This window comes from Notolepis coatsorum, assembly GCF_963971535.1.
Source record: "Notolepis coatsorum genome assembly, chromosome: 7".
NCBI lineage: Eukaryota > Metazoa > Chordata > Actinopteri > Aulopiformes > Paralepididae > Notolepis > Notolepis coatsorum.
Window position 1 is genome coordinate 53,168,260 of NC_140171.1, and position 20,633 is coordinate 53,188,892.

A 20,633-nucleotide genomic window follows, 5' to 3' on the forward strand; every position below is an offset into this window, starting at 1 on the left:
GGATGTCAAAACTGCATACCTGCATGCACCAATTGATCGTGAGGTCTATGTGGAACAACCTGAAGGTTATGAGATAGAGTCAGAAACAGGAGAAAAGCTAGTATGCAAATTACAGAAATCCCTATACGGTCTAAAGCAGTCAGGCAGAAACTGGAATGCTCTGTTACATGCATATCTCACTGAGAATGGTTTTGAACAAAATCCTGCTGATAACTGCCAATACACAAGGGAAAAACAAAATGAAAAAGTGATTCTAATTGTATTTGTTGATGATTTAATCATTGCTGGTAACAATGAGGAGGTTGTGAAAGGTGTCAAAATGATGCTTGCTGAGAGGTTTAAAATGAAGGATCTGGGAAAATTAAAACATTTTCTAGGGATAGATTTTAACCAGTCAGAGGGTCAAGTCACAATGTCACAACAGAGTAGAGCCATATGAAATCCGTTTTATTTTTTCCCAAATTCCATTAAATTTTTTTCCAAATTCCATTTTTTCCGTTTTAATATTTCAGAATTCTGTATTTTGCTTTGTACGCTCATTTTACCATCAGAAATAGTGTCTAATAAGTGGGAATGAATAAATGTCCACAATTTAATAAGATATAACAGTCCATTTAATAGGGCTGTCTTAAATACTTCGAAGCTTCGTTCGATGGGCATGGGATTCGAATATGAAAATAAAATTCGATTATTAAAAAAAAATAAAAAAAAATATTTTTGCTAAATCAACTCTGCCTCTCTTTGTTAACTACAACAAGCAATGCTGTTTGTTATTTAAGATGAGGTCGGACTCGGCACCGACAGATTTGTGTTCATTGTGCTGCTTTTATAAACCCTCAAATGACGGCTTACAATATTTCATGAAAGCAAAGTGTTTTGTTTGTCTAAGATTTAAAAAGGTTTAAACTTTACAGCACTGACAAAGTTGAACAAAGTGCTGTACAAGTCCCACAAAAAAAAAAAAAAAAAAAAAATTATAGTCGATTCCATTTTTATTGCTCAATTCCGCGATTCCGTCCGCGATTCCGTGATCGCGGATTCCATATGGCTCTACAACAGAGGTATGTGAACAAAATCCTCTCCAGATTTGGAATGCAAGAGTGTAGGTCCAGAGAGACCCCATGTGAATCAAAACTTGAATACACAGAAAATGCAGAAAAATTTGGAGACCCGAGGATGTATAGAGAGGCAGTGGGAAGTTTGATCTATTTGGCTACATGCACTAGACCAGATTTAAGTTTTGTAGTCAGTAAACTTTCCCAGCATCTTTCTGAACCAAGTGAAGAGCATTGGAACACTGTAAAACATGTGTTCAGGTATCTTAAGGGTACAACAGACCGTGGCTTATGTTTTAAAAAGAATGATACAGGTGAACTAGGCCTAATAGTCCACAGTGATGCTGACTGGGCATCAGATGTTGTAGACGGATGTAGTACCACAGGGTACTGTGCCAGTCTAAGTGAGAGAAGCTCTCTCATTTCATGGAAGAGTAGAAGACAACCAACAGTTGCACTTTCTACCTGCGAGGCAGAATACATGGCCTTAGCATCAGCCATACAGGAGTGTATGTATTTGCAACAGCTACTCAAGGGTATTTGTTACGAAGGATCAGATTAAACCGAATATATATATTTATTGATTGATATATATTGCATAATATTTGTATATCGTTTGATATCCCTTGTGTATTCCTTGTACATATACACGGAATATCCCTTTAACCTAGTACAGACCATAATATTTCGCTCTCCTATTGGACAGCGTTCCCTGCATAGCCCTTTTCGGCTGGATTATATTTGCTTTGGTCCTGTAATTGATGGAGCGGAGAATCGCCTACACCCACAATTGTGTGGGATTTACCCTGTGAGGAGCAACGTCGAGCCCGCCTCTCAGAAGCCTGAGGCTGGCTAGCTTTCTTCCATGCGGAGCTGCATGCTACGGAGAACAGCTGTATTCGTCTGTGGATCAAGAGATTATTGCACCGTCTCCTGTACTTGGAGTCTCTCTAGTCATCGTTGACCCAGACTCTACTACCGACAAATTCCTCTCCCCTTGCTGGCTTACAACCGGAAAAAGTAGATAGTAAAATTATGTCTGACCCTACCGACCAGGCTACCCCGCCAGTAGAGACCCTAGTGGGTTCTAACGTAACTGACCAAGCTCACGGTGGGGACCAGGAGGGACCTGACATGACTTTACCCCCCGCCAAGTCTGAAGAAGTAGTCCCCGGAGAGCTCCAGGATAAAGAAAGCCCTCCAGGGATGGAACCCGACCCACCACAAGAAGGGACGCGCACCCGGGAGATGGATCTCCTCGATACGCCACAGGAGAACGGATCTCCAACGAGTACTACCAGGAGCAGATCACCTCAACCAGCGTCTTCCCCCAGCGAGGCGGACAAGATGCTGGCGCAGGCCTTCATCGCCAGCCTGGCAGCCTCAACCGAGCGCGATCGACTCCAAGCACAGACGCTTAGCGAGCGCGAACATTCTTCCATGGAAAGAGAACGCCTTCAAGCGCAGCAACGGAGTGACGAAGACCGCATACGCCTAGAGATTAGACGCCTCCAGACGGAAGAGAATATGGGAAGAGACCGCGCCGAAGCCCAGCGCGCCGCCGCCGAAGCCCAGCGCGCCGCCGCCCAGCGCGCCGCCGCCGGTGCCCAACGAGAAGCAGAGCGCGACCTCGCTCTCACCAAGCGCAAAGCCGAGCGCGACCGATTACAAGCGCAGATAATGGAGCAGCTGATTACCAGGGCAACCCCCCCTCCCTCCGCACGGGGCTCCAGGGCCTCGTCAAGACAAGGGTCAAGGGCACCCTCCCCTACCCGATCAAGCGACCCTGAGCCCGACCACCAGAGAGAGCCTATACCCCTCTCCGAACCCCTTCCCCGACCGGTCCAAGCGAGACCCAGCTACAGGGAAGAACCGGTCTATACCGCGGAGAGGCTAAATAGACGACTACAGGATCTAGATGACCTGCCCGAGGAAGAAGAAGAGGGAGAGGAGGAGAGTCAAGCCCAACAGCATCACAGTACTCCACAGGACCAGGAGGTCCAGTACAGCCCAGACTTTACCCCCGCGGCTCTGCGCTACAGACCCCCGACTCAATTCACGGGTGAGCTTGACGCACGACCAGCCCCGAGGAACAGCACCTGGGTACGCGGGCCTTGGTACCCAGCAGGTACCAGCCCACCACGACACGTAAGAGGAGACTCGCCTAGGAGGCCTCTCCTCCAACGCTCACCGATGTGCCAGCCATCCATGGCATCGTACCTTGGCACACCGACGTTCCCGGACTTCACACATGAGAACAGAGCACAGTACACAGAGCTACGAATGTGCTTAGAGACAATGATGTCCGATGTAGCTGATGAACCGTACAAATATGCTATCCTACTCAAGCACCTCAAGGTGCCCCGAGCGCACAATATAGCGCTGGCATATTCCACCTCTACTACCCCATACACCGCGGCTCTAGCAGCACTCGACCAAAGATATGGACGCATATGGGACTACGTAATACAAGAGATAAGGAATATTGACCGTCTACCCCCAGCCACAGACAATCGCTCACTAGATGACCTGTCTATCAAGGTACAATCCCTGGTAGGGATGCTGGGGGCGCAAAAGGAAAAGGGTATGTACGAACTGCACGCAAACTCTAATGTCGAGAGGATTTTAGAGAAGCTTCCGCCCGCCCGACAAGAGCGCTTCAGGCGGCAAAGAGACCACCGTGATCCTAACGGTCCCGAGCCATCCCTCCTAGACCTAGCCGACTTCCTGGCGAGAGAAGTCAACAGCCTACGGTTGGATACGTTCGTGCGGAGCACACCAAGCTCCAGAGAGGGACCTAGGAGAGCAAACGATGGCCGCAGACTGGTGACCGTCATGCACCAAGCAGAATCAGTACCGAGCAACAAGAACCACAGTACCCCCTCGATGAAAGCGAAGTGGAAGATGGTGTGCCCGTACTGCGAAAAGGAACACTGGCTGTCACAATGTGACACGTTCAAGAAGATGACCGCCGACGAGGTGAGTCAATGGATAAAGTCCAACCGACGCTGTTACCGATGTGCGCGCAGTCACATGGCAGCCGATTGGCGCTTAAAGAAGAGGTGTAGTCGGTGTGACGGAGCCCACTTGGACGTCCTACATGACAGTAACAGAAGAAAGCCTGCACCCTCAAGCAGCACAAAGGCAAGTGTTATGTACATTGACCCCGCCAGCAGCGGGGGCGCCCGGGTGCTCTTGAAGGTGGTCCGCGTAACATTGAGTTACCAAGACAAGGTCATGGACACCTACGCCGTCCTTGACGACGGGTCAGAGAAGACCCTTCTCCTCGCGTCCGCTGCGGCCCAGCTGGGGCTGCGGGGGAGCGAAGAAACGATGACGATTCGGACAATAAGAAGAGACCTAAAGACGATAAAGGGCGAGAATGTCTCCTTCACTATCGCAGCAAGCGGGTAGCCAGAGAGACGGTATAGGATCACTAACGCTTTCACCAGCCAAGACATAGGCCTGTCGCAGTACACCTACCCCATCGCCAAGCTGATGGATAAATACGTGCACCTGCGTCAACTACCGATACCGCTCATAGACGGTGCCACCCCGACCCTGCTGATAGGATCCGTCCATGCACACCTCATCGTCCCGATGGACCGGGTCCACACTGGGCCCAGAGGCTGTCCTGCAGCAGTCGAGACCCGCCTAGGATGGACACTACAAGGCCCCCTCTCTAGGTCTCCTAACCGAACAGCAGCCACTAGCTGCCTCCACTCCAGAGTGACAGAAGAAGACACCACCCTCCTACAGCATGTCGAGAGGCTATGGACACTAGAGACAATGCCCTTTAAGAACGAAAAGAAAGACATTCGTTCCAAGGAAGACATTTACGCTATAGCCCTCCTCGAGCGGGGGACAAAGAGAGTCAAAGTCAACGGAGTGATGAGATACGCAACTCCACTCCTGAGGCGAGAGGGTATGCCTACCTTCCACGCCCCAAAAGAAGCGACGGAGCGGTATCTATTGAACACAGAGCGGCGCCTAGCCAGAGACCCCGCTCAAGAGACTGTGTACCGCGCTGAGATTGACAAGCTAATCTCAGCGGGACACAAAGAAAATTGACATTAAAGAGGCCGATCAGACGACCGAATCATGGTACGTGCCGCACCACAAAGTCCACCACAACGGCAAGGATCGTATTGTGTTCAACTGCAGCTACCAGATCGGATCACAAAATCTGAATAAAGAGCTCTTGCCCGGCCCAACACTCGGCCCCTCTCTACTGGGCGTGTTACTACGTTTCCGCCAAGACAAGGTGGCCATCAGCGGCGACATCAAAGGGATGTTCCTGCAGGTGCGACTAGTGGAGGAGGACAAGCCCCTGCTGCGGTTCTTATGGAGAGAGAGGATCGGGGACGAGCAACCATCCATCTATCAATGGGAAGTTCTCCCTTTCGGAACCACATGCAGCCCATGCTGTGCTACGTTTGCACTGCAAAAACACGTCGCAGAGGACCCAGCAGCTGATGAAGAGGTCCGACAAAGTGTAGGAAATAGTTTCTACGTGGATAACTGTCTGCAAAGCGTCTCGACGCCAGAAGAAGCCGAGGCCCTCCTACTCAAGCTCCGCGCCTCCCTGATCAAAGGCGGCTTTGATCTCCGGCAGTGGGCCAGCAGCGACCCTCAAGTATTGCGCAGCCTCTCCCCCGAGGACAAGGCAGCAAGCAGCGAGACCTGGATGGCGACCATCCCAGGAGAAGCCCAAGAAATGACATTAGGACTAGTCTGGCGCTTCAAAACAGACTCGCTCCATTATAAACACACACCCCTGACCAAGGAGCAGGGAAGGTCGACTGCACTACCAACCACAAGACGGAGTGTATACAGAACACTCGCCAGACAATATGACCCGTTGGGATGTATTCTACCTTACACCACCAGGGCAAAGATGATTGTAAGAGCGTTATGGGACAAGGACCAGGGCTGGGACGACCCCATACCCGAACACCTTGCCTCCACATGGAGAGAGTGGGAGACAGAACTCAGCTCACTCCCAGGTGTCAACATACGCCGCAGCTACTTCCCACCCACAGTGAGGCCGGAGACGTGCCAGATGGACCTGCACGTCTTCAGCAACGCCTCCGAAGTAGCCTACGGTTCGGTGGCCTACTTGCGTGCCCGAGAGGAGGGAGGAGAAATACATACTGCCTTCATCCTGGCTCGCTCAAGAATAGCCCCCCGCAAGCAACAATCTATCCCGCGTCTAGAGCTCTGCGCAGCCCTAGCAGGAGCACAACTCGCCACGTTAATCCAACGTGAACTCACCATTCCGGTGCAAAGAACAATCCTGTGGTCAGACTCCATGACCGTACTCACATGGATCCAGTCTGATTCGTGTAGATACAAGGTCTTCGTGGGAGTCAGAATCACAGAGATCCAAGATTTAACAGAAGCAGCAAGCTGGAGGTATGTGGACACAAAACACAACCCAGCTGACGCCATCACCCGGGGAATGTCCCTGGATGACCTCACCCGTCACAATCTATATAGTGACGGGCCCGAGTTCCTCAAGCTCCCGGAAGAAGAGTGGCCTACACCCACCCCACGGGAGGCGAGTGAAGAGGAGGCAGAGAACAAGAAATCTATGTTCTGTGGGTTGACACACACACTCGTCCCCACAGACCCCAACATAGACGACTGCCTCACCCTTGAGAGTGCGCAGCTAAAGACATTCCTGTGGCACCACCCAGAGGTTCAGCCCACTACTGACATTACAGCAGCTAACTACGAAGAAGCAGAACTCCTTCTGAGGAGAGCCCCAGACTTACCGGATGACGTCAAGTACCCGATAGTCTTAAACAGCCGACACAAGGTCACAGAGCTTATCATAAAGAAATACGACGAGGACGTGCACCATGCCGGGGCAGAGAGAGTCTTCGCGGAGATCAGACGTCGGTATTGGATACTGCAAGGGAGAGAAGCAGTACGACGCTTCCAGCGGACTTGTCTAGACTGTCGTAAATGGCGAGCACAGCCCAGTATACCCCGGATGGCTGACCTACCCCCCTGTCGCCTCCGACTCGGCGACAAGCCTTTTCACTCCACCGGTATGGACTGTTTCGGCCCGCTGTATGTAAAGAAAGGAAGAGGGACTGAGAAGCGGTGGGGTATTGTATTCAAATGCATGACCACCCGAGCGATACACATAGAACTCCTTCCAACCATGAGCACAGACTCATTCCTTATGGCCTTCCGAAGATTCACATCGCGGAAAGGGAAACCGTCTATATTATTGTCTGATCACGGGACAAACTTCAAAGGCGGAGAAAGAGAGCTGAGAGAGAGCTTCCAAGCTATGGGCCCAGAACTTAAGACCCACCTCGCTCCATATCAGATTGATTTCCAGTTTAACACTTTGGTTGCCTAAGGTTAAATTAATGATATACCATAGATTGCCAGCGCTATTTGTCTATGGAGAAAGTCCCCTTCTTTGCAGGGCTATAACTTTTTAAATTCTATTGCTACATTGCCATTATTAGGGCCCATTCAAAGTCCTATATGTATTGTTCATTGTGTAGCAACGTTAAACTTTTTCATTCACATATTCATAGTAAAGTATGGTCTAATGTATAAGTATGTTTTCATCTCTTTCTGCAGCTTTCTCCAGAACGTGATATATAGCCCCAAATGCATTATATTGATGATGAAATACAGTTTGATGGCAATCAGCGCGATATAAAAAATTCCAACTAGACGTACTTCTAGAAGTTACTAGACGTCATCTGATGTTGACCGGATGGGCGAGGGGGCGTTTATAATTCCGTGGGCAGCGTTATACCAATCATCTAATGTGGGTCAAATGTTGATAATATCAGTTATTATCGAAGAAGGTAACGTTACACGCTGAAACTCACCCCAGTCTCCGCGCGCCGTTGGGCGATCATCGTCGAGTAGAAATTTTATCATTATGGGATATATTTTTACCCGGTCCATCTCCAGCTTGTATAATGGTATATACGTCCAAATCATGTTGTTTATCGAGTTATTGGCAATCGATCACCATGTAGCGTGACAAGCCAGAGTCACATGAAACATAGCGAGCGCCCGGAAGTACTACGGTCGTCATGACAACCTCTATTCAACATCCTGTTTTGGCGATTGCGCCGATCGGCCACCAGATGGCGCTCCTGAACCGCCAGAGAGCTCAGTGGGTCCTGCTGGTGGATCTCAGGCCAGCGGAGGGACATTATGAATCCGATCGCAGATTTTTGAAATATTGATATAAGGACGCTGTACAGCGTCCCCCGGCAACTTTAGCATGGCCAGCAAAGACGTGAAAAGACGTGTCCCGGCACTCAAAGTGTTAATCCCCCGAATGCACCTCACTTCGGTGGAACTTGGGAACGAGAAGTACGTTCAATAAAGACAGCCCTGTACGCCGTGCTTGGGGCCCAGACCGTGGCGGAGGAAGTCCTAACGACAGTCCTCACGGAGATCGAGGGAGTATTGAACTCAAAGCCCCTCGGTTACGTCTCAAGTGATGTAGCAGATGTCGACCCAGTCACCCCCAACACTCTCTTGATGGGGCGGCTGGACCCCGCGCTACCACAGACAGTGTACAGGCCTGAAGAAGCGAACGGCCGAAGAATGTGGAGGTACAGTCAAGTATTGGCTGACAAGTTTTGGAACAGTTTCCTACTCCACTATCTACCGTCTCTACAGACCCGCCAGAAATGGGTGAAAGAAAGAGACAATTTGACAGAAGGAACAGTCGTCATGATTATCGACCAGTCACTACCCCAAGCTATGTGGCCGGCCGGCCGCGTAAGCAAAGTGATCACCGGTGCCGACGGAAAGGTCAGAGCGGCAGAAGTGCTCGTCCAAGGGCGGATATACACCCGGCCCGTGGCGAGGCTAATAGAGTTGCCAAGGCTCCCCGACACTATTGATGACGACCATGACCCCCTGACTTTGTGAACTGCCCTACCCTCACAACAGACATTGAGTAGTGGACAGTGCGGTTAATCTGTCTCTGCTTATCTAATTAGGTGGGACTAATTAGGAGGCGGCTGTTACGAAGGATCAGATTAAACCGAATATATATATTTATTGATTGATATATATTGCATAATATTTGTATATCGTTTGATATCCCTTGTGTATTCCTTGTACATATACACGGAATATCCCTTTAACCTAGTACAGACCATAATATTTCGCTCTCCTATTGGACAGCGTTCCCTTAGGCGCCATTGCCATACCTCCAAGGTCTGGTTCAAAGTCACCGCCAAAGACTTGCCTGGACATGAACGGCTCTGCGCAAGAATACGAGACAGGAATAGGGCTGGTACTAGTTTGTTCACCTAGACGTATAAATACGGCGCAGGTGAATACAGAAGAAAAGTTACCCAATAAGTTGAAGCCTCACCCACGATACAACGTGCGGTGAAGTATGGCCTGTTTGGCCCCAAATAGAGCATTGAGACCGCGTGCGAATTAATAACTGAAGTATCAGAGTTTAACGCTGTACCGTCGAGTTCGACCTATTCTATTAATTCAGTAATAGTCTATTTATGTATAGTGTATCGTGCGGCTACCGTTCTACAGTGACCAGCATCACCAACGTTTCCTCGTACCAGCTAGTGTGCTTATCCAGGCTGGGCTGCTTACCCTGGCGCTTTCACCCGAGGAGCCCTAGACGAGGACCGTGTGGATCATGTACACTGGATAACCTACCGACGACTGCATAGCCCTTTTCGGCTGGATTATATTTGCTTTGGTCCTGTAATTGATGGAGCGGAGAATCGCCTACACCCACAATTGTGTGGGATTTACCCTGTGAGGAGCAACGTCGAGCCCGCCTCTCAGAAGCCTGAGGCTGGCTAGCTTTCTTCCATGTGGAGCTGCATGCTACGGAGAACAGCTGTATTCGTCTGTGGATCAAGAGATTATTGCACCGTCTCCTGTACTTGGAGTCTCTCTAGTCATCGTTGACCCAGACTCTACTACCGACAAATTCCTCTCCCCTTGCTGGCTTACAACCGGAGGGACCCTACCAGTATCCCGCTACCTTACTAGAGTACCATAGATATAATTCCTAAGATTCAGGTTGTATTATTATTATCTCCTGCGTAATATGAGAATGGACATACGTTATTGATTTGCCTACGCACATTCCTTTGCCTTATAAGTGCATCCAAAGTAAAGTATATTATGTACTATCATTGCTGCTAATAAATACTCCTAAACCCAGTTTTGTGTGGAACCGAGTCATTGTGGGAAGTGTTCATCTAAAGATACCTGTGTACTGTATGGCCAGTAGTAATGTACATAAGACAGTAGTGGTTTAATGATACTGTAAGGGCAACCTAACAAGAAATGTTGCCAGTGAGGGAATACTGGGTGAAGCTCTTTCCTACGCGTGATGCTTGTTGATAATAAAATGATGTCTTCTCCTTGGTCACTGTTGAGAGTGTTTTATTACTACTTGCGGTGTGGACAAATATAAGCATACAAAATAAACTCAAAAATTTACTCAATGTAACTGAAAACAAACAAACGAGCACGGTAAAAAGATAGTGTGGCTTCCCTGTGAATATTACCCAAATTCCCTGCCGCTGCACACCTGTGAACCCATACATATAGATTGCACCTGAGCACACATGAGCCCCGCCTCCTGAGCCCACTGCCTGCTAATTGGTCAACACTTTCATGATGACACGGTGCCTTCATACAGTAACATAAAAACAGAAAATCATTAAATTGGCTACAACACTCCGGGCCCCAATTGATACTATATAAACATGTAACAATTCAATGCATGCAAGTGGTTGTAGCCAAGTGCGTAGTCCGCGTTGATATTTAACTCGTAGTGCTCAAAGTTCATGCAGTCTGAAGGAAAAAACAGATAATCATATAATTAGCTTCCAAAAGAAGACAGATCTTGGCAATAGTTCAAAAGTCATGTAGTCCATAAAGTTCGTGTAATCCAGTAGGGTAGTAACCCCAGTAATAGAAAAGTGGCTTCAGTCTACTCAGTGTCCAATAGAAAGTAGATCTTTATGATCATGGAAACTTCTCCTATGTCCAAAGGGAAAAAATGGTTACTAATCTAATCAGCTTCCAAAAGAAGACAGATCTTGGTGATCGGTCGCTCCAGAATGTTATATTTGGTTTGAACTTTCACGGATCGCACAAGTCCATGTCTGTCAGGAAAGGTCTGCAGTACCTTGCCCAACAGCCAGGATCCACGAGGGGCATTAGAGTCTGCAATCATGATGATGTCCCCTGTGGCAAAGTTCCTCTTGTCCTTTGTCCATCGTTGTCTCTCCTGCAACAGTGGTACATATTCTCGAACCCACCTGGGCCAAAAGAGGTTGGAGAGGAATTGAACTTGCCTCCATCGACGTTTAGAATAAGAATCAATTTTGCTGAAGAGCCCTGGTGGTAAGGAAGGTTTGCCCTTTAACAGAAGAATGTGATTCGGGGTCAAAGGTTCAAGGTCATTTGGATCCTCTGAGGCGTTCGTAATGGGACGGTCGTTCAATATGGCCTCTACTTCACACAGGAATGTTTGTAATCCTTCGTCGTCTAAATGTTGTTGATGAAGAACAGAAGTCAACACCTTCCTGACCATGCGAATGACCCTTTCCCACACTCCTCCATGATGAGATGCAGCTGGAGTGTTGAAACTCCACTTTACTCCAAGGTGAAGTAGTGAGTTTGATATTTTCTCTTGGTTTAGGTGAGTTAAAGCTTCTCTCAGCTCACGTTCTGCCTCAACAAAATTGGTGCCGTTGTCGGACTTAATGTGTGACACTTGGCCTCTTCTAGAAACGAATCTGCGTATGGCGTTAATGCAAGAACTGGTGTCCAATGAGTAGGCCATTTCCAAATGGACTGCCCGGCTGGCCATACATGTGAAAATAACTCTGTATCGTTTGATGAGGCTACGGCCTCTCTTCACCTCAAATGGTCCAAAATAGTCTATGCCGACATTTGTGAACGGTGGAAAGTCAGCTTGCAACCTTTCCTTTGGTAAATCTGCCATCTTTTGCTCGCCCAGCTTTCCTCTGTTTCGTCGACAGACAACGCAGGAGTTGAGTACTTTTCTGGCAGCCGCATTTGCTTTGGTGATCCAGTACCGTCTGCGAAGTCCCGAAAGCAGGTGGTTCCTTCCACAGTGTCCCAGCTGTTCATGCATGTGGCGTAAGATGAGGGTGGTGATGTGTTGACCTTTAGCAAGAATGACTGGATGTTTTATATCATCGGGCATTGCTCCTTTGCTAAGTCTTCCTCCCACTCTCAAAAGTCTGTGATCCAGTACTGGATCAAGTCTGCAAATGTGGCTGCCTTTCTTTACTCCAGATGTTCCTTCTTTTAAAGCAGTGATTTCATCACTAAACTTGTCCATTTGACAGTATTGAATGATGGCTCTTTCCGCAGTGTCGATGTCTTCAGGACATAAGGTGTGACCACCCATTGTGGCTCTGAAACTCTTCATGTCCTCTTCCACTTTGTTCTTGTGAGTTATGTCAAACTCGGTGCTGCACAGAGCAGCTTGTAGTTCTTTTCTCCTTTGAAGCAGCACCTGCAGCGTCTTCCTTAGCTGAAGAAACCACGCAACTGAGGTCTTAAGTCTGTTGCATGAGGAGAAGTAAGTTATCAGCTGATTTGTTGCTTGTGGTGCGTCGTTGATGATGACAGCGTTAACTGAGGCCTCTCCTCTGACCTCTGGGTCATCACTGTTGATGGAACTTGTATCCATAATGTTAACAGGCCACTCTTCCTCACTTTTGGAAAGGAACTCCGGGCCGTGGATCCATCTACTGCAGGTGAGAATGTGTTCAACTTTCACCCCGCGGGAGGCCTCGTCTGCTGGGTTCCGTTTTGTGTCAACGTACCTCCACTGTGAGATATCTGTAGCTTCTCTAGCAGCAATCCGATTAGCAACAAAGGTGTGAAAGCGCTTTGTTTCATTTCTGATGTATTTTAACACCGTTGTGCTGTCTGTCCAGAAGGTCGAGTTTTCCAGTTCCAGTTGTAACTCTGATATCAGGAGCCTGTCAACTCTTGCTGCCAGTACAGCAGCTGTCAGTTCCATCCTTGGAATTGTCACACTCTTTAAAGGAGCAACCCGTGCTTTTCCTAGAACAAAAGACAGGTGAACCTTCTCATTATTGTTTTGCAGCCTCAAGTATGAAACTGTGCCATAGCCATTCTCGCTGGCGTCAGAGAAGTGGTGTAATCTGGCACCTGTGAGCTGTCCAAAATCTTTGGGTTGAAAGCATCTTGGCACACTAAAGGTGCTGAGTCTTTTCAAATCCTCTAGCCACCCCACCCATTGTAACTGATACTTTTGAGGAATACGCTCATCCCAACTGTAGTCCAGTTTACATAAAGTTTGCAGCAACATCTTGGCAGGTAATGTGAAGGGTGCTAGAAACCCAATAGGGTCGTAGACTGAGCTGACGACAGACAAAAGACCTCGCCTTGTGAATGGTCTGTCCTGAACTGACATTTTGAACCTAAAGGTGTCAGTTTCTGCACACCATTGCAGTCCTAGGGTTCTCTCGACAGGAAGGCTGTCCCTGTCGAAGTCCAGTTCCTTTACGTTCTTGGCTCTTTTTTCAACATCAATGGTTTCCAACACAGATCTGCTGTTGCTCATCCACTTCAACAATTGGAAACCTCCCAACTGGCATACGGCGGTAAGGTCTGTAACCAAGGATATGGCTTCTGCCTCTGAGGACACAGATTTCAGGCAGTCATCCACATAGAAGTTGTGCTGGATGGTATCCGTTACGTGGACTGGGAAGTCTGCTTTGTTGTCTTCAGCCGTTTTCCTGAGGGCAAAGCTAGCACAGCTGGGTGATGATACTGCACCAAACAGGTGGACAGTCATTCTGTACTCAGTGAGTGGCTGTGTTAGATCACCTCCTGGCCACCAGAGGAAGCGAAGGAAATCCACGTCCCGCTTTGCCACGTGGACTTGATGGTACATAGCCTTTACATCAGCCATAATTGCTACAGAGTCTAGGCGAAACCTTGTGAGAACTCCAAGCAGGGAATTTGTCAAGTCGGGTCCCTGGAATAGCTTGGTGTTGAGTGACACTCCCTTGTAGCTTGCTGTACAGTCGAAAACCACTCGTAAGTCTTTCTTTTTAGGATGGTGTACCCCGTGGTGAGGGATATACCACACCTTTCCCTCTTTTCCTTCCAACTGGTGCTCTGGCACTCTCTCTGCATAGCCGTTGCTTATGACGTTATTGAGAAAGTTAGTATATTCTTCTTTGAAGATAGGGTTTTTATTTAATTTCTTTTTTAGGCCAAGGACTCTTTGCTCAGCAAGGTGGCGGTTGTTGGGCATAACAACGTTGTCCTCTCTAAAAGGCAATGGCAAGCAGTAATGTCCATTCTTTAGTTCGGCTGAAGTATTGACAATCTGCATGAACTTGAGGTCTTCTATGGACATTTCTGGCTTGTCTGCTGTTGATTTCTCATTGAAATCATGGTTGTATTGTTCAACCAACAATTCCTCTATCTGAGCAATGGAAATGCGGTTGGCTGTGACCGTGGGGCAGCCAATCCCACCGTCACCGCCTTCTCTCAACGGTCCGTTAACAACCCATCCCAACAGAGTTTTAACAGCGTAAGGTCCTTTACCCCTGCTGTTTATCACTTCCCATGGCTCCATTGCGTCTGGAGTGTTAGTTCCTATCAACAACTCCACGTCAGCGTCAATAGCAGGAATTTCCACAGTGTTTAAATATGGCCAAGCATATAAGTCCTTCTGTCGCGGGATGTTAGAGCGAGTCACAGGCATCTTGTGTTGGGTGTACACATCAGGCAATTCAATGTAGGTGTCACTGTTTAGTGCTGCAACCTCTAGTCCTGAAATGACTTGACTGTTGACGAAGTTTTCTTGGTTCATTGTTTTCATCAGGAATCTAGTGCTCCTTCCTGTCAAGTTGAGCTTCCTCATGAGTTGCTCAGAGCAGAAAGTGGATGAACTGCCGGGGTCTAAGAATGCATAGGTTTCTAAGACTGTATTGCCTTTCTTTGCCTTGATTTTGACAGGTACAATAGACAAGACGCAATTTTGTGCTTCGGCCCCTATGTGGCCACAAGTTTTGGGAGTGGTGACTTGACTCATTCCGTTTTCATCTCGTGTGCCATCTTGTCGTGATCTTAGTTCTTGCCATTCCCTTTCATGAATATGGATAATGGTAGGATGTCTTAGGTTACATATTTTACAAAACAACCTACTATGGCACTGTGAACTTATGTGCCCGACATGTAAGCATCCAAAGCAGGCACCCTTTCTTTTTAGAAAGTCTATTTTCTCACAATGCCGCTTCTTCTCCATTTTAAAACATGTTTCCACACTGTGACCCTCTTCACATAGCAGGCAGGATTCTCTTATTGGTTTGTCAAACTCAACGGGTGCCACAAAAGTAGCAAAACTGCTTCCTCTCTCCTGCAGGCGTCCTTGTGAAGATTTGTTTCCAATCTTTAACTTTGACATTGAGACAACAGTGTCTAGAATGTCCCCGTACAGTGGGTCAGATGCGATAGACACTTGTCTTTCAATGAAGGTGACAACTTCACTGAAACCTGCTTGACGATGGTGTCTCTCCTGGTATTCAAAAGCGATGTTTCTCCATCTGTCCCTGAGTTTGTAAGGTAGCTTCATAATTATTGCCCGTAGGTTTGATGGCATGTTCATCTCAGACATATAGCTGATGTCTTCCATGGCATTACAACAGATGCGTAGAAACAGCGAAAATGCTTGCAAAGCCTTGATATCTTCTGATTTTATAGGTACCCATCCAAACGCTCTCTCCATATATGCAGTGGCTATTTTCTGCTCATTTCCAAAACGTTCATGCAGAAGAGTTCTTGCCTTGTGATACCCCCTGTCGGATGGCATATGTTGACAGCTCTTTACCAGCTCTTTAGGTTGCCCTCTAGTGTACTGCTCCAGGTAGTACAAGCAGTCCACACTATTAACAACCTTTCCTTCCACTCCATGTTCAAAGGCTCTAATGAATGTGTTGTATTCAAAAGGGTTTCCATCAAAGATTGGTATATCCCTGGGGGGTAATGATAAGGAAACTTGCTGTTGCACAAGTAATGCTGTAATGTCATTTTGCTTCTGCATGATCGTGAAGATATTGCCTTGATCCTCACTGCTTTGACTGGGTTGCTGCGGTGAACACACAGCAGGAGGTAGGTGTTGAGATCGCTGTGGCATGCTTGCAGTGAAGGCACTTGGTTTTGTTTGGGTTCCATGAGAACTGATTTCCTTGTGCCGAGTGGCTACAGTGCTGGGCTGCTTATATAGCTTTTGGTGTGATTGAGTTGGTCCTGCAGGTTTGCTGCCTCCTGTTGGCGGAAATCTGTATTGCTGTGCTGAATCCACTGGCTGTGCATCAATTGTCATTGCAGGTTCACTCCCTCTTATTGGTGGATAGCTGACATGACAATCCGACATTGATGGAATGAATTGTACAGCAGAGGGGTTGAGAACAGCCTTTTCTTTTGATGCATAAGAGTTCATTCCATCTGTAACTCTGCTTTCAATGTCAGACCCTCTGTTCCTGAGAACATTTACCTTAGCTGTCTGAGCAGCAATTTGACTTTGTATTTGAAGCAATTGTCTTTTTTTTCTTATTTGTGCCTCCCGGGCTTCCATTTGTGCTTTTAATTGTACCTCCTGAGCTTCCATTTCATGACTTTCTTTTAACGCCATTTCCAATACCACGAGTGCCGCCACCTCGGCCTGTGCCAATATGGATGCGGAAATGTTTGATGACATTGAGTGTCGGGTAGAACTACCACGTGACACCCTTGATTTACCCGTATTGGAAACACTGTCATCTGGCCCAATACTATTCACCTCCTCGTTTTCATTTGACACAAAGTTGACGTTTGAACCATCATTATCAAGACCCTCGTTTGTATAGGACACAGCATTGTTATTTGAACCGTTGTTATTCAGAACCTCATTTGTACTCGAAACAGCATTGTTCTTTGTGTCAACCACACCCTCAGTTGCATTGGGCACATCATTGAATTCGTAATCATTGTCATCAACTTGTGTGGGCATGCACTGCTCCCTATTAGCACACACCCATTTCTCCATTTTGTCAATGATTTGATTAACATTGTGCAGGTGACCTTGAAACCATTCTGTTTGTTTAAACATTTCGTCGTCGGGTAATAGAGGTTTTAGTGATTCATGTACCCGGGTAGGTTCACCAACCAACTTCCACAGTGTGTTGTGCTTAATTTGCATGACGGAAATATTTTCATTTGAGCACATCATTTGATCCAACTCTTTAGCTATTTTACACAATTGTTTCAGTCCAAAGTTCCTTTCTTTATGTAACAACATGATCTTTGTTTCCAAAGCTTTAAATGTGGGCTTAGAAAGCCTTTTGCCAAGTTCATTGTCTGTTTCATCTTGATTGACAGCTGCCTCCATTTCAACGTTAATTTCCTGATTCCCCACGCTACTCATGTTTACAATGTCAAGCAATAGGCGGAGGTTTTATATAGAATTCTTGGTAGGATTTGCCTTTATCCATCTGCGCGAGGCGACTCCTTCCACAACTTTATTCCATTCATTCATGAATCCGTCTCACCGTAATTTCTTTGATGTGCTGTTCCGTGTTGTTGATATCGTGGTTGAATCGGCAGAAAACGTCAATGAAAAGGGCCGCTGTTCCTTGACTCCTTCCGTATCTGTCCGTCTTCGAAAACAATCTTGTTTAGAAGCTTATCTTTTTACTTGTGTAAGGGCAACCTAACAAGAAATGTTGCCAGTGAGGGAATACTGGGTGAAGCTCTTTCCTATGCGTGATGCTTGTTGATAATAAAATTATGTCTTCTCCTTGGTCACTGTTGAGAGTGTTTTATTACTACTTGCGGTGTGGACAAATATAAGCATACAAAATAAACTCAAAAATTGACTCAATGTAACTGAAAACAAACAAACGAGCACGGTAAAAAGATAGTGTGGCTTCCCTGTGAATATTACCCAAATTCCCTGCCGCTGCACACCTGTGAACCCATACATATAGATTGCACCTGAGCACACATGAGCCCCGCCTCCTGAGCCCACTGCCTGCTAATTGGTCAACACTTTCATGATGACACGGTGCCTTCATACAGTAACATAAAAACAGAAAATCATTAAATTGGCTACAACAGATACCATACTTATGTAATACAGTCAGGGAATTGTACCCCTCAGTTACAGTATTGATGGATGTCAGTATGCACAAACCAAGGTCTATGATGATAACCAAGGAGCTATTGCACTAGCCAGGAATCCTGTAAACAGGCAAAGATGTAAACATATTGATATAAAATATCACTTCATAAGAGAAACTGTGAATAGTGGGAGGATATGTTTGGAATATTGTCCTTGACAACATGATTGCTGATGTGATGACAAAACCAGCCACTAAGCTACAACTGAAGAAGTTTGCTCAGTATTTGTTTGGCACTTAGTTAGAGTGAAAGAAAAGCATGGATGTGCCAATATGTTTTTTTTGTTGTTGTTGTTTATTTTGTATTGAAGGCCAAAGAGGGAGAATATATATATATATATATATATTTGTTTTGTACCACAATAAGCTAAGTTCGAGTGGGGGTGTTAAATATATTATTATTATTATGTGCGCCCTTGCTCATTTGTGTTCTACAGAGGGCGATGTAGTAAATCCAGTATGTGACGTCACTGACGTTTCCTTTCCATTCCTGTTCCGGTCTATTATTTGTCAATGATTGGTGTTGATATATATAGCGGCACTACGACCGCATCTCGCCCCGCCTGATAAATAAATATGCCAGAGGCTAAAGATGATCAATGAGTCCATTGAGTTCTATTCAATCGCCACCGCAACGCACTCCGTTTAACACGCTCTGTCTGATGGGGGGGGGGGGGGAGTGAGGGGTCCGGGGGAGCACTCTGATGGGGGGGGGGGAGTGAGGGGTCCGGGGGAGCACTCTGTCTGATGGGGGGGGGGGGGGGGGGAGTGAGGGGTCCGGGGGAGCGCTCTGATGGGGGGGGGGGGGGAGTGAGTGGTCCGGGGGAGCGCTCTGTCTGATGGGGGGGGGGGGGGGAGTGAGGGGTCCGGGGGAGCGCTCTGTCTGATGGGGGGGGGGGGGGGGAGTGAGGGGTCCGGGGGAGCGCTCTGTCTGATGGGGGGGGGGGGGGGAGTGAGGGGTCCGGGGGAGCGCTCTGATGGGGGGGGGGGGGTGAGGGGTCCGGGGGAGCGCTCTGATGGGGGGGGGGGGGGAGTGAGGGGTCCGGGGGAGCACTCTGTCTGATGGGGGGGGGGGGGAGTGAGGGGTCCGGGGGAGCGCTCTGATGGGGGGGGGGGGAGTGAGGGGTCCGGGGGAGCACTCTGTCTGATGGGGGGGGGGGGGGGGGAGAGTGAGGGGTCCGGGGGAGCGCTCTGTCTGATGGGGGGGGGGGGGGAGTGAGGGGTCCGGGGGAGCGCTCTGATGGGGGGGGGGGGGGGGGGGGGGAGTGAGGGGTCCGGGGAGCACTCTGTCTGATGGGGGGGGGGGGGTCCGGCAGCTGCCTGCCAGCCAGCTCTCTATTGTGAGCCCCCCCCCCCCGTTCCCAGGCTGTCTATCTAACACATCTTTTATCAGCCTTTTGTTTTGTGTCTGGTGCAGAAAAACGTTTTGAATGTTAAAAGTTAAAGAGTGTTTTTAGCTAAATAATACAGGCTAAGTTTTTTATTTTTTATTTCAGATGTGTAATGTTTGTATTAGATAAAGAGGGGTGTCTGAAGCCCCTGGGTCCCGCAGAGCAGAGGACAGGAACATCAGTAGTAATGTGCTACAGAGGAACTATGGGTCCAGAATAAACAAATGTCGACCCCCTCCTGCCCAGTGAGAAGGGACCCGGCTCGTGCATCCTGTACTGGAGCCAGTAACAACCCGAGCCCGTCGTGCCTCGTGCGGCCGCAGCTACCTGGTTGTTGTTGCAACAGTTTACATCACGGTGTTCAACACTTGACGACCTGCTAGTAAGTCCGTCCACATACAGGAAGAGAGAGAATCACGTCCAGCAAGTAAACTCTGTACTAACCTGTTACGACCACTGTCCGTTTACTATTATCCATCTTCTAGCCCGTGATAGAGGACTGTTTCTTGATTATTATTTATTTTATAATAGAATGTAAGGCCGCTGAGGTGTGTGTTGTTGTTGTTGTTCTTAACCACCGAGTCGCCCAGTGAGCTTCAACAGCTGACTGCTCCTCTCACTTCGGACTGAAGTCTGTTCTTCTCCAAAGCCCTGCGTGTGGCATGTAACGTGATGACGTAGGACACTTCTCCAAAGCCCTGCGTGTGGCATGTAACGTGATGACGTAGGACACTTCTCCAAAGACCTGCGTGTAGCTGCGTGTGGCATGTAACGTGATGACGTAGGACACTTCTCCAAAGCCCTGCGTGTGGCATGTAACGTGATGACGTAGGACACTTCTCCAAAGCCCTGCGTGTGGCATGTAACGTGATGACGTAGGACACTTCTCCAAAGCCCTGCGTGTGGCATGTAACGTGATGACGTAGTACACTTCTCCAAAGCCCTGCGTGTGGCATGTA

General features: G+C 47.9%; 1 protein-coding gene across 1 annotated transcript in view; it reads right to left on the bottom strand.

Annotated features, from left to right (window-relative positions):
• The window catches only part of LOC311231423 (pyroglutamyl-peptidase 1-like), a 45,727-nt gene extending 25,514 nt beyond the window's left edge, over window positions 1-20,213 (bottom strand). The window contains exon 1 of the mRNA XM_084318002.1: window positions 20,119-20,213. Within this exon, the coding sequence (XP_084174128.1) occupies window positions 20,119-20,152 (34 nt within the window). The 5' untranslated portion in view covers window positions 20,153-20,213. The remainder of the gene's footprint in view (window positions 1-20,118) is intronic.
• Window positions 20,214-20,633: the final 420 nt, after the last annotated feature.